The sequence below is a fragment of the Schistocerca piceifrons genome, chromosome 6 (genome assembly GCF_021461385.2).
Source record: "Schistocerca piceifrons isolate TAMUIC-IGC-003096 chromosome 6, iqSchPice1.1, whole genome shotgun sequence".
NCBI classification, from domain to species: Eukaryota; Metazoa; Arthropoda; class Insecta; order Orthoptera; family Acrididae; genus Schistocerca; species Schistocerca piceifrons.
Window position 1 is genome coordinate 238,838,040 of NC_060143.1, and position 13,740 is coordinate 238,851,779.

At 46.6% G+C, this 13,740-nt stretch overlaps 1 protein-coding gene and 1 non-coding gene across 2 annotated transcripts in view; one reads left to right on the top strand and one right to left on the bottom strand.

Annotated features, from left to right (window-relative positions):
* The window catches only part of LOC124803117 (endoglucanase A-like), a 44,611-nt gene that overhangs the window by 13,704 nt on the left and 17,167 nt on the right, over positions 1 to 13,740 (top strand). Inside the window, exons 4-5 of the mRNA XM_047264281.1 lie at positions 4,564 to 4,741; positions 11,548 to 11,710. Of these exons, the coding sequence (XP_047120237.1) occupies positions 4,564 to 4,741; positions 11,548 to 11,710 (341 nt within the window). The remainder of the gene's footprint in view (positions 1 to 4,563; positions 4,742 to 11,547; positions 11,711 to 13,740) is intronic.
* Trnas-cga lies at positions 12,080 to 12,154 on the bottom strand. Its single transcript has one exon. It is a non-coding gene; the product is annotated as a tRNA-Ser (tRNA).

The window sequence follows — 13,740 nt, forward strand, 5'->3', positions numbered from 1 at the left end:
ATTTACAGCGACATACAATAAGAGTATAGGGTCTAATACCGAGCCATGTGGGCGCCTGATACTGCCTGCCTCCAGTGTGACTCTATGGAGCCGGTTACGACGCAGTGTTGGCGAGTCGAGAGGTGTGAGGGGAACCATTGCATTGCACTTCGCGAGAAATTTAAGCTGTTACGTTTGACAAGAAAATATCTAAGTCGACTGTGTGGAAAGCTAAGAAGCATATTGTCTATTAGTCAAGATTCAGGTAAAATACGACTACTCCGTGTATTATCCAACCCACGTATGAGTTTTGCCAATAACAGCATCAGATATAGACATTTAAAATTCATATCACCTCCTTGCTATTTCGTTAACCCTCATGCAGGGTAATTTCTTTTCTTGGGCGTTCACCACCCTTTGCTGTGTATATAGATTTTTAACAGTGGCTTCGCCGGCTGGTGTGGCCGAGCGGTTCTAGGCGCTTCAGTCTGGAACCACGAGACCGCTACGGTCGCAGGTTCGAATCCTGCTCGGGTATGGATGTGTGTGATGTCCTTAGGTTAGTTAGGTTTAAGTAGTTCTAAGTTCTAGGGGACTGATGACCTCAGATGTTAAGTCCCATAGCGCTCAGAGCCATTTGAACCAACAACGGCTTCGCTCGCACATACGACCGCACAGATATTTCATACATCGTCGACGAAAGGGTCATTAGAGATGAAGCATAAACTCGGATTGGGAAGAACGGAAAAGGGAATTTTTGTGTGTTTCTTCAAAGAAACCATCCTGTCGGCGATTTCAACGACCATCGTCTTATAACAGAGTCCGGTGTCTTACCACTGCGTCGTCTCACTCGGTCAGAGATTAGAGCAGTGTCGGCCGAATTGATATTGCCGTCGTATGATATTACGCTGATGAACCATAACATAATGTGACCTTTGTCCACCGCAGGGCTGAATGGGGCCTGGTGGCACTGCGGCCACATGACGCAATAAGGACAGTATACAGACTGTTCCACTAATGCTGCGACTAACTTCGAGGGATTGTGAAGGGTATCCTGAGGAACAAATCAAAGGTAGGAACCCATGTCCGGAAACGTCACCCAACGACGCTACAAAACATTGATTTTACAGGCGCCGGTACCTGCCACTAGGCCATCCTTCCGGCAGCAAACATGACTTGGTTCGCTGACGGATCATAGAGGGGAAGTCTCGGAATGTTGTTTCCTATTCAGTGATCGCAGCTGATCGTCACCATCGCCAATGGAGAAGATGGAGCTGGCTGCTGCGTTGAAAGGCGTTGTCTCCTATGAATGCGATGCTCAATTGCCTCAGGTGATGACTGTTTTGGATGCGGGTTTCAAAAAATGTTTCAAATGGCTCTGAGCACTATGTGACTTAACATCTGAGCTCATCAGCCCCTAGAATTAGAGCTACTTAAACCTAACTAACCTAAGGACAGCACACACACCCATTCCCGAAGCGGGATTCGAACCTGCGACCGTAGCAGCCGCGTGGTTGCGGACTGAAGTGCCTAGAACCACTCGACCTCAGAGGCCGGCACACGGGTCTCCATCGACAGCTTATTTTTCTCCTTGAACCCTCTAGAACCTCTATTGTTTTCGGTATACAGAAGAGAAATAAACTTCAGCTGGGGACCTACGTCCGAAACTGTCATCTAACAAGGCAACAAAGCATTGCATTCATAGTAGACGTGGCCTGTCTATGCAGCAGCTAGCTCCACCTTCTGCACTGGCGATCGTTGCAGGTAGTCGCGATAACTGGATAATGCCTGCAGTTCGTCAGTGTACAGAGCCACGTTTGCTGCCGAAGGGTTGGGTTAGCGATGCGTGCCAGCACCTATAACTTCAATTCTCTGTAACGTCGTTGGATGACGTTTCCGGACATTCCTGTCCTCGGTGTGCTCCTTAAGATACCCTTAACAATCCCTTTAAGTGTTTCTCAAGATTTGTGGAACACCCTATACATGTGTGGCAGAGATGAATGGGGAATCATTTCAGTGCTAATACGGGCAGAAGATAGAGAATTTCATTGATGAAAGTGACTTTGGGAAAAGACAGATTGTTATGGCCCTCCGCCTGGGAACGAGCACCTCGGAAACGGAGAAACCGGTCAGCCGTTCACATGCTACTGTCGCGAGCATCTTCAGAAAGTGGTTGAAGGACGGTTAAACGACAAGTAGGTGAAAAGGTGTTGATGTCAACGCCTCATCAGAGACTGTGGAAATTGGAGGGCTACTGTCTCTGGTAAGCAAGGTAAGCAGCAATCTGTGGCAGATCTGACGACGTAGTGCAATGTTGGCGCAGGCACAAGTGTTTTGGAGAACACCGTTCAGCGTACATTGCTGAATATGAGGCTCCACAGCAGACGACCGCCACGTGTTCTCATGCTGACCTAACGCCTCGTCACTCACTACAATAGTGGGCACGGGATCATCGACACCTGACACAGCATCAGTGGAAATATATCAGCTGGCCGTATGAACGACATTTCTACACTACTGGCCATTAAAATTGCTACACCACGAAGATGACGTGCTACAGACGCGAAATTTAACCAACGGGAAGAAGAGGCTGTGATATGCAAATGATTAGCTTTTCAGAGCATTCACACAAGGTTGGCGCCGGTGGCGACACCTACAACGTGCTGACATGAGGAAAGTTTCCAACCGATTTCTCATACACAAACGGCAATTGACCGGCGTTGCCTGGTGAAACGTTGTTGTGATGCCTCGTGTAAGAAGGAGAAATGCGTACCATCACGTTTCCGACTTTGATAAAGGTCGGATTGTAGCCTATCTCGATTGCGGTTTATCGCATTGCGACATTGCTGCTCGCGTTAGTCGAGATACAATGACTGTTAGCAGAAAATGGAATCGCTGGGTTCAGGAGGGTAATACGGAACGCCGTGCTGGATGCCAACGGTCTCGTATCACTAGCAGTCGAGATGACAGGCAACTTATCCGAATGGCTGTAACGGATCGTGCAGCCACGTCTCGATCCCTGAGGCAACAGATGGGGACGTTTGCAAGACAACAACCATCTGCATGAACAGTTCGACGACGTTTGCAGCAGCATGGGCTATCAGCCCGGAGTCCATGGCTGCGGTTGCCCTTGACGCTGCATCACAGACAGGAGCGCAAGCGATAGTGTACTCAACGACGAACCTGGATGCACGAATGGCAAAGCGTCAATTATTCGGATGAATACAGGTTCTGTTTACAGCATCATGATGGTCGCATCCGTGTTTGGCGACATCGCGGAGAACACACATTAGAAGCGTGTATTCGTCATCGGCATACTGGCGTATCACCCGGCGTGATGGTATGGGGTGCCACGTCTCGGTCACCTCTTGTTCGCATTGACGGCACTTTGAACAGTGGGCGCTACATTTCAGATGTGTTACGACCCGTGGCTCTTCCCTTCCTTCGATAACTGCGAAACCCTACATTTTAGCAGGATAATATTCGACCACATGTTGCAGGTTACGTACGGGCCTTTCTGGATGTAGAAAATGTTCGACTGCTGCCCTGGCCAGCCTATTCACCAGATCACTCACCAATTGAAAACATCTGGTCAATGGAGGCCGAGCAACCGGGTCGTCACAATGCGCCAGTCACTACTCTTGATGAACTGTGGTATCGTGTTGAAGCTGCACAGGTCGCTGTACGTGTACACACCATCCAAGCACTGTTTGACTCAATGCCCAAGCGTATCAAGGCCATTATTACGGCCAGAGGTGGTTGTTCTGGGTACTGATTTCTCAGGATCTATGCACCCAAATTGCGTGAAAATGTAATCACATGTCAGTTCTAGTATAATATACTTATCCAATGAATACCTATTTATCATCTGCATTACTTCTTGGTGTAGCAATTTTAATGGCCAGTAGTGTAGTTACACCAGGTTAATAGCTATGATCAAATACGCTGTCATGCTGACAAATAGCTGACCGGAACATCCACCACGCCACATAAGTTTGGCGATGGGGTCAGTGTTGTGCTATGGAAAGGAGGGGCACTCACCTGGCTTTACGGTAGTAACTGAAGACACCACAGCTGCTGCGGACTGCCTGGAAATTATCGCGAAACAATTGCCTCGCTTTATTTTTTATGTCTTCCTGGTAGGTTATAGCAGCATCCAGCAGGATATCTTGCTACAGTGGTTCGAGAAACATGATACTGCAATGACTTGATATCTTGGTCACCAAATGCGCCAAATCTGAACCCAGTGGTCCACATGTGAGCCGCTGTCGGTCGCCAGTTCCGTTTCCACAAACCACTGGCCCGTAATTTAAGGGAACTGCTTAAGCTGTGCGTAAATGTTTTCCTGCCACATACCTCCGTAAATGTACCAAGGACTTGTCGAGTTCATACCACACAGAAGTGTTGCTGCATTACGCTCCAAAGCTGGACCATAAAACTATTAAGCATGTAGTCGTAAAGACTTGGCTCGTCCTCGTGGCTTTCTTCCGTTTCTTGGTTGTATGAATAACTCCCGTCTAGCCTCACGTTCACTGTGGATGTAGTCTTCCTGTAACGTGGAGCACAGTCGGCGGGTTGCTGCAGGGACGGACGCCGCCGGGGAGGCGGCCGCGGCGCTGGCGTCGGCTTCCATCGTGTTCCAGTCGGTGGACGACGAGTACTCAGCCACTCTGCTCAACGCCGCCATCGAGCTGCTCAACTTCGCCGACACCTACAGGGCGCTCTGTACCGACTCCATCCCAGATATGGCTGAGTTTTACACGTGAGTCCTACCAGTACTTTCTTCCTCGGCATCATTAACTCGTGTAATATTTGCTGTATCACTGGACGTCAACGGCTCAACCTGCAAGTAGCTACCAATTTGCTTACGTTATAATTTAAAAATAGGAATTTTGGACAGGAACATAAGGAATTTGCAATCACCTTGACCTGCGTGAGTGATAATGACTGTTCATGAAGCTGAACAGGATGCAAACAGCCACCATGTTGAAATTTATCCAGTAAATAGTCTTCTGTAGTAGCTACTCACCGCCGAATCCATGAAGTTGCAGAGATTAGGCAATATGTGCCATAAAGGCTGAGTAGTGGATTTGTACTTACAATTCCCAACGTGAACATCGTAATAGGAGAACCTGGTCGCAAGATAAGGCGTTACTTCCTTGGGGGCAGTGAGGGAAGTGGTCAGAAAGACACCGAGATCGCTCACCGCTGTGTGAAAGGGGGGAGGGGGGAAGGAGGAGGACGGGTTGGGCGGCTGCATATACAGTCCATTTCTGCAGCAAATCGCAAATCTTTAAATTGTATCGTTAGCTGCACCAAACTCCGTTGTCATATCGTTAGAACGTTTTTTTAAAGAGTTGATGGGAAAACATCGGTTCCCCGATAATTTTCTTCGACTGAAACCAAGTGCACTACACGCTTCGTCCTGTAACATTAAAACAATATAATTTCAACGTTCCTTTTTATTCTCTGAGCGTGCGCTGAGTCACTGGCACTGACTTATTTCTGTTGCACAGATCTTTCAAAATGTTCAGTAAAAGATTGAGGTAATTGTTTTTGATATTTGTTATGAAATAACAATTCTTTTACCCATATCTTGCCCACGGACTTGAATGTCACATACACAGTAAGAAAAAACACGCATCACCAAGGAATTATACGGTTGAGACGATAACTGGTAAATATCATTCACATCTACCCGCAAACAAACCATTACAATTTCAGAAAAATTGGATGATTTATTCAAGAGAAAGAGTGTCACAGACTGAGCAAATCAATAATTCGTGGCTCCATCTCTCGCCATTGTATAAGTAGTTATTAGCCTTGGCATTGTTTGAGAGAGTCGTTAGATTTCATCCTGGGGAACATCGTGTCAAATGCTGTCCAATTGAGGCGTTAGATCGCCAAAATCCCGCTCCGGCGTCCTTGCTGACCAAGGTAGTGTTGGGCAAGCACAAAGACAAACAGTAGAATCTATCACCGTGTGTAAGCGGGCATTACCTTGCTCAAACGTAAGCCTAGGATGGTTTACCATGAAGGGGAACAAAACGGGGCTTTGCATTTCGTTAACATACCGCTGTTCTGTAAAGGTGCCGCGGATGATGACTAAAGGTGTCCTACTGTGAAAAGAATTGTCACTCCAGATCATCACTTCAGTTTCTCAGGCAGTACGGCAGCGACAGTAAGTTTGGTATCCCACTGCTATTCATGCATCTATAGACACGTCTTCACTGACTTCTGGGACCTAATTCAAAGTGGGACTCATCAATGAAGACAATTCTGTGCCAGTCAGTGAGAATCCAGGCATAAGAGGAGTCTGCAGATACCCCAGACAGCAATGAGGTATCAACCCATAAGGCCCGACAGCCGTGAGTGATGGTTTGGGATACCAATTCGTTTCATAGAAGGACGCCTTTGGTTGTCATCCGGAGCACCCTTACAGCACAGCAGTACGTTGAAGATATCTTCGCCCTGTTTTGTTGCCCTTGATGGTAAGACACCTTGGTCTTCATTTTCTGCAAGATAATAGCCCTCCACACTCAGCGAGAGCTTCTGATGCTGGTCTTCGTGCTTCTACTGCCATCCCCTGGCCAGGAAGGTCGCCGGATTTGTCTCCAATTGAAAACATTTGGAGTTTTGTGGGCAGGGCCTTCCAACCAGCTCGAGAATTTGACGATCTAACGCCTCAATTGGACAGAATTTGTCCCTATGGACAGTGTGCGGTCAGTACCATAGCCCGCTGGAAGTCATGAGAGAGAAGACATGTCTTCGCAAGGAACGTTATCATCGATGATTGAGGGAATCCCTATAACATTTTGGTAAGGGTATAGTTGTGGTACCGTTTCCCTACTTACATAAGGGAAATCGTACTGCCTTTTGGGGAATGCGCATAGATCGGGTATTGGAGTTTAACAGACGTTGTGTGTCAACAAAACACAAGTGGAACATGCAGAACTGCCGATGCTGCAGAAACAATGACTCCAGTTCAGCCGCACTCCAATAAGAGATTTTTTTTCTTTTCCTCCTGTGCGAACCTTTTCATCTCAAAGGAGAAATTGCAATTTACGTCCTCAGTTAGTTTCCGGATGCATTCCAATCTCTGTCTTCCACTACAGTTTTTACCACCTACAGTTCCCTCTAGTGCCATAGACGCTATTCCCTTACGTGTTAACACATGTTCTATCATCCTGTCCCCTTTTCTATGTGTTCTTTTCCTCGCCGATTGTGCGGTTAACCTCCTCGTTCCTTACCTAACCAGTCTACCTAATTTTCAACATTTTTCTGGAACATCACATCTCGAAGGCTTCGGCTCTCTTCTCTTCCGGTTTTCATACAGACAACGTTTCGCTACCATAAAGTACTCTGCTCCTAACGTACAATGTCAAACATTTATCCTCCAATTAAGACCTATGTTTAATACTAATAGACTTCTTTTGCCTAAGAATGCCCTTCTTAGCTCTGTGTATCTGCTTTTTATGTCCTCCTTGCCGTGTCCGAGCGGTTCTAGACGCTTCATTCCGGAACCGCGCGGCTGCTACGGTCGCAGGTTCGAATCCTGCCTCGGGAATGGATGTGTGTGATGTCCTTAGGTTAGTTAGGTTTAGGTAGTTCTAAATTTAAGTGACTTATGACCTCAGCTGTTAAGTCCCACAGTGCTTAGAGCCATTTTTGTCCTCCTTGCTCCATCCATCATATGCTATTTTGATGCCTCGGTAGCAGAATTCCTTAACTTTAACTACTTCGTGATCACCAATCATGATAAGTTTCTCATTGTTCTCATTTCTGCTACTTCTCATAACTTTCAGCTTTCTTAGATTTACTTTCAGTCCAGATTCAGCGCTCATTAGAATGTTATTCTCTTCAACATATCTTGTAATTCTTCTTCACTTTCACTGAGGGTAGCAATGTCATCATCGAACCTTTCGTCTTGTCGTCTTCAATATTAATCTCACCACTGAACCTCCGTTTCATTCCGCCATATCTTTTTCGATGTATAGGTTGAACAGTAGGGGTGAAAGATTACATCCCTGTCACCGTAACAGATACCGGTACGCAACTCCGTGATGCTCCAACTCTAGGCCGAAGTTCAACAGTAGTGCCCGATAACAGGTGGCGTGCTTGTCGTTCAGCAGCGCATGAGCATATGTTTCCAGTAAGTGAGAAATCTGGTGAACGTGCTTCGCCATGGGAACAGGCGGACGCTCAGTGTATTGAGGTACCTCAGAACAACATGGGAAACATAAGGTTTTGCGTCATCTTGTTGGAAGATAACACCAGTACAACCCCGAAGCAACCGTCATTAAGGCATCATAAAATGGTGGTTACTGTCCGAAGCGGAACCCAAGTTTATCGTGCTGTGTACGCAAAGGTACCTCATTACTGTCTGACGGTGGACCAGTATGTCGACGACCAATACAATCTGGCATCGTTCTCCTCGGAGCCTCCACCCAATGATATTTTCACCATGATGATGTTCTCAAAACTCGTTCCGTAAGACGGCGTGATGGCCCTTCTGTGTCTGTTGCTGTCTTTGAACGCACCACCGTCACCGCGTCTCCTCCTGGTGACGAGCCAAGAGAAACGCAACAATGGTCACCGTGCTGACACTGTGTAAGCTCCAGACCTCGTCGTACTGTTCTTGTAGACACTTCTCTTGCTGTGAACAAACCCCGTGCGCTACACGCCTTTACGATCCTGCACAGTGGAACGAACGCTGTTGAGACCCTGCATTGCGTTGAGAGTGAACCGCCTGGTTCAAGCGAGTCCGTACTCTCATATCGTGGGATCCAGACCAACGCTGAATGATAAGAAAGGCGGTTCCGATGGGCAACTAGCCTGACGATGTCGAATACCAATAATTGCCGCCGAACGTATATCAATTTTACAAGGTTCATAACATCATGTTCTATCGTGCAAACAGTGTTCAAATACGATTGTCGAAAGCCAAATTCCCTGCATATTAATGTGACCAGCGATTGTCTTCGAAGTTAAATAGCAACAAACGCTCAAATACGGCATGTGTCAGCACTAACGATGCAGGGTACATAAAGTGTGTCCAGGGGACACGGAAAACAGTGCAGTCATTGTCGTAATACTGAAACGGGTCGATTTAGCTGACACTGGAAAGGGCATGATCATTGGCTTTCGGGCCAAGGTTGGAAGCGTATCCGAAACGGTTAAATTTTGTAAACTGTTCACGAGTCTCTGTGGTTAAAGTATTCCGTGATTGCTAAATGGTCTTATCCAAAACAGCCACCGAGGGAAGTTTGGTGCAGCACGGGCGAGGGATGGCCGGTGTGAACGACGGCTGCGGAGACGTGTACGGGGGAACAGACGTGCAACTGATGAACAACGATCACTCAGATGAACCAAGAGGCTACCAACAATGTCACCTCAGTCCCTGTTCGGCAACGTTGCTCCGCGTGGGTTTCTGAAGCAGGCGCCTGGTCTATGCGGCTGCGCTGACTGCTATTCATTGGCGACGAAGGCTTGAATTTGCACGTCAATCCCGCAGCTGGGCGTCCCGAGAGGCGGCAGGTAGCCTTATCAGATGAATCACGTTTTGTGCTCCATCTGCTTGAAACGTCTGAAAGAAAATACACTGCAACAATCGTCGGAAGGGTCCAGCCAGGAGGGAGCCTTATGGTCTGGGGACTGTTTTAGTCGCACTTCCTGCGTGATCTCGTCATTCTGAAAGGCAAAATGGATCAACAAGAGTATTTACCTATCCTTGGGGCCACGTTCACCCCTCCATTCAGTCTGATTTTCCTCAGCACCATGGCACCTGTCAACAGGACAATGCAACACGCCACACAGTTTGCACTGTACGTCCGTGTTTCAGAGAGCACCAGGTGAAGTTTACCGTACTCTCCTGGCCTCCAAATTCCACTGATATAAACCCATTCGAGAATCAGTGCGATCACAACGTTCAGGCCGTCATTTATAGTGGGAACATACGTCAAATCACGTATGACATGTGACACATCTGCGATAATTTTTTTACCACTGATGATGGTTTAAAATGGAAATCGATTGCAGAATAAATAACGTTTTCACAGACAGCACAGTGTTATGCATTTTGTAAAATATGGTTCAACCAAAGTTGTGTTATCAGTGAAACATACATATAGACTGGCAATTCCTGTAGGTGATTAGTGACCAACGAGCTGTAGTAATAGCAGAGCAACATAACCAGCAGAAACAATCCGAGATGCGAACGACGAGTGTGTGGAATATGTATAGCCATGTGGGTAAAGATAAAGTGAACAAAAAGTGTTGGTAAGTAGCTCTTTTACCCGCCTGGTTAGCCGCGCGATCTAACCCTCTGCTTCCTGAGCGGGAAGGCCTGCCGCTCCCCGGCACGAATCCACTCGCGAATTAGTGTCGAGGTCCCGTGTCGGCCAGCCTGTGGATGGTTTTTAAGGCGGTTTTCCATCTACCTCGGCGTATGCGGGCTGGTTGCCCTTATTCTGCCTCAGTTAAACAGTGTCCACAACTGCTGCGCAAACAAAGTTTACACGTAGACGTACACCATAATTATTGTACCACACAATCATCTGGGGTTACACACGTCTGGTATGAGACGTTCCCAGGGGCGGGGGTGGGGGGGTTGGGGTGGGGGGAGGTTCCACTGGGGGCCGAATCGCACAGTAGCCCTGGGTTCAGTGTGGGGCGGCGGTGGGGTGGGTGGACTGCTGTGGCCTGTTTGTGGGGCTGTGGATCACTGAGGGCTACGGCGGGACGAAGTGTTTCCGTCGTTTCTAGGTCCCCTGTTAAATACATGCATACGTAGCTCTTGTAAGACTGTTAGAAAATCTTACACAATAAATTTCATGGATATAGTATCAGATAGATTTGACATACGGTTATAGATCTGTTCACGAAGCTCAGGCTGGAAACTTTTCGATATAAGTCTTCATCGACGACATTTCTTGGCTTTTTCTAAGATAAAATTTTTTGAGTTTGATTTTGACGTATTACTATGGCCACAACTAGCATGTGTACAATCGGCTGAATGGAACAGATATAACTTACTTGTTCTGTAACTTACGTGCTTCCTTCCATTCAAAATGGCATATATAACCATTACGTAACACGACAGAGGAGGGTAGATTATTTTCAGAAAACTCCTCATGACTGCTTCATGTTTTGAAGAGCTCCAAAGGGATTTTATTTAACTTCCAGAAGTACGAACTCAGTGTTAAAAAGGTTGGGCCTAATTGAAAAATCCGCATTAGCAATCGCCACAAGTAATTAAAATAAACCAGGGCTAACGTGTGAATGATATGACTGGAATTTGTGCTCCTATGAATAAGAATTCGGTGTATTAAAGACAATATCACATATTTTCTGATGAAGCTAGGCAGTGCGTGACAGCAATTCTGTGGTCGATAGTTGGCTGTGGTCTTGCTGGTCTTGAAGACAAGTGGCACAAAGGTTAAAGTGTATACCATGGTGTGTTCGTTATTAACTTCTCATTATCTCACCGGTACTATGCTATCTGGAAACTGAGTGGATCGATTCTCCCAAACCATAAGCGCTACATTATAGCCGTTGTGCTCATTTCAGGTCGTCCGGCTACACAGATGAGCTGGTGTGGGGCTACGTTTGGGTGTACAAAGCAACTGGGGACGAATCGTACCTGCAAAGGGCCCTAGAGCTCTTCGAAGAGTTCCAGTTGCAATACATCTCCAGCAACCTCAGCTACGACCAGAAGACGATGGGCATTGTGGTAATGTTAGAGAATTCCTAAATGCTAATCTCTTACAACCAACAGGACAATTTCAGATGACTGTTTTTCATCTCAGGCACAAATGAGAACAGTACGTAGTCTTTCAACGTGTAGTCGTTATACCTTATTTAAACGTGTATATGTGGCAGGTTCAATTTTGAGCTCTATTTTTTTTCTGTTGTACCAAAATTTTTCTTCCCACGTGCCTACTATAATCAAAAAACCTTTATCATTAGTTTAACGTGCTATGGTCTTTGTTTGATACTACTACTCTTTCTCCTCTGCTGCCCCTTCCAGCTCCTTCAAACCCTTCTTGGGTGCAATAACAACTATCCTATCATTTGAAACTTCCTGGCAGATTAAACCTATGTGCCGGGCCGAGACTCGAACTCGGGACCTTTGCCTTTCGCGGGCAAGCGCTCTACCAACTGAGCTACCCAAGCACGACTCACGCCCCCTCCTCACAACTTTAATTCCGCCAGTACCTCGTCTCCTACCTTCCAAACTTCACAGAAGCTCTCCTGCGAACCTTGCAGAACTAGCACTCCTCGAAGAAAGGATATCTGCCAGGAAGTTTCATATCAGCGCACACTCCGCTGTAGAGTGAAAATTTCATTCTAGATCCTATCATTTGTCCCTTCTACTGGTAAGAATCTTCCGTATGCTTCTCTCCTCACCTCTACTTTTCAGTATTTCTCCGTGTAGTACCTTATCTGTTAATTCTTAACATTCTTCGATAATTCCTGTTTTCAGATTGTCCTCATTCCACTTTAACACAATGCTCCAATTGCTCAAAAAAAAAAAAAAAAAAAAAAAAAAAGGTTCAAATGGCTCTGAGCACTATGGGACTTAACATCTATGGTCATGAGTCCCCTAGAACTTAGAACTACTTAAACCTAACTAACCGAAGGACATCACACAACACCCAGTCTTCACGAAGCAGCGAAAATCCCTGACACCGCCGGGAATCGAACCCGTAAACCCGTGTGTGGGAAGCGAGAACGCTACCGCACGACCACGAGCTGCGGACGACCAATTGCTCAGTTTCATGAACTTCATCCTCGTTTCCGCATCAGTACCTGATACCAGTTGAGGAATATTTTCTCGCCTGTGCCAAGCTATTGCAGATCTCTTTATTGTATTCTGTGCGAATCAGGTGTAAGAGCAGATATTTCTGTTGGGGACTGAGGACGGTGTACTGAAAAGCGTTACATCAGTTTAAGCGTCATTTGCAGATTAATGATTACAGCTATTACAAATCGTATGCTTTAGGTTGTACAGTACCTCCAAGTACGAGGGCTATTCGGAAAGTAAGGTCCGATCGGTCGCGAAATGGAAACGACTATGACAATCCGATAAAGCTTTGCACAGATGTGTTGGGTAGTGTCTCTAGTATAGCCCCAGTAACCATCACGTCGCTCTTCCCATTTCTGAGCTCGCAGTGAGTGCGTAAAGATGTCTAGAAAATAGTGTCTGCCGCCAAGTACGAAGGCCTGGTGAGAAATTTCGCCTGAAGCTATGCAGCTAACATTACATAACTGTCGTGCTGTTTCTTCTTCAAGACCATTCTCCGCCGCATTCTGCAGGGGCAATGAAGATGCTCCTGCATCGTTGTCAATTGGAAATGTTTGACTACCCACAATACAGCCCGTAATTGTCTTCCTCTGAGTTTCATCTCTGCTCACATGAACCGCTGGCTATGAAGACAACATTTTGGCACAAGACAACGAGCCGTAGGCCAGCGTAGAGAAGTGGCGGAAAGCACTGGCGGCTGCCTTCTATAGCGAGGGTATTGGAAAGTTGGTACAACGCTACGATACACGTCTAAGTCGGATCGGCGACTATGGAGATAAGTAGCTGCAAGGTGTATCTAACTGTTGCAAATAAAACATTTTAGATTTTTACCGTGGTTTCCATTTCCCGACCTATCGGACCTTACTTTCCGAATAGCCCTCGTACATACGGCAAGAGCAAGCTGTTGATGCTTATTTCCCCTGGACAGGAAGTCAGGCGTTGGAGTGTGGACACGT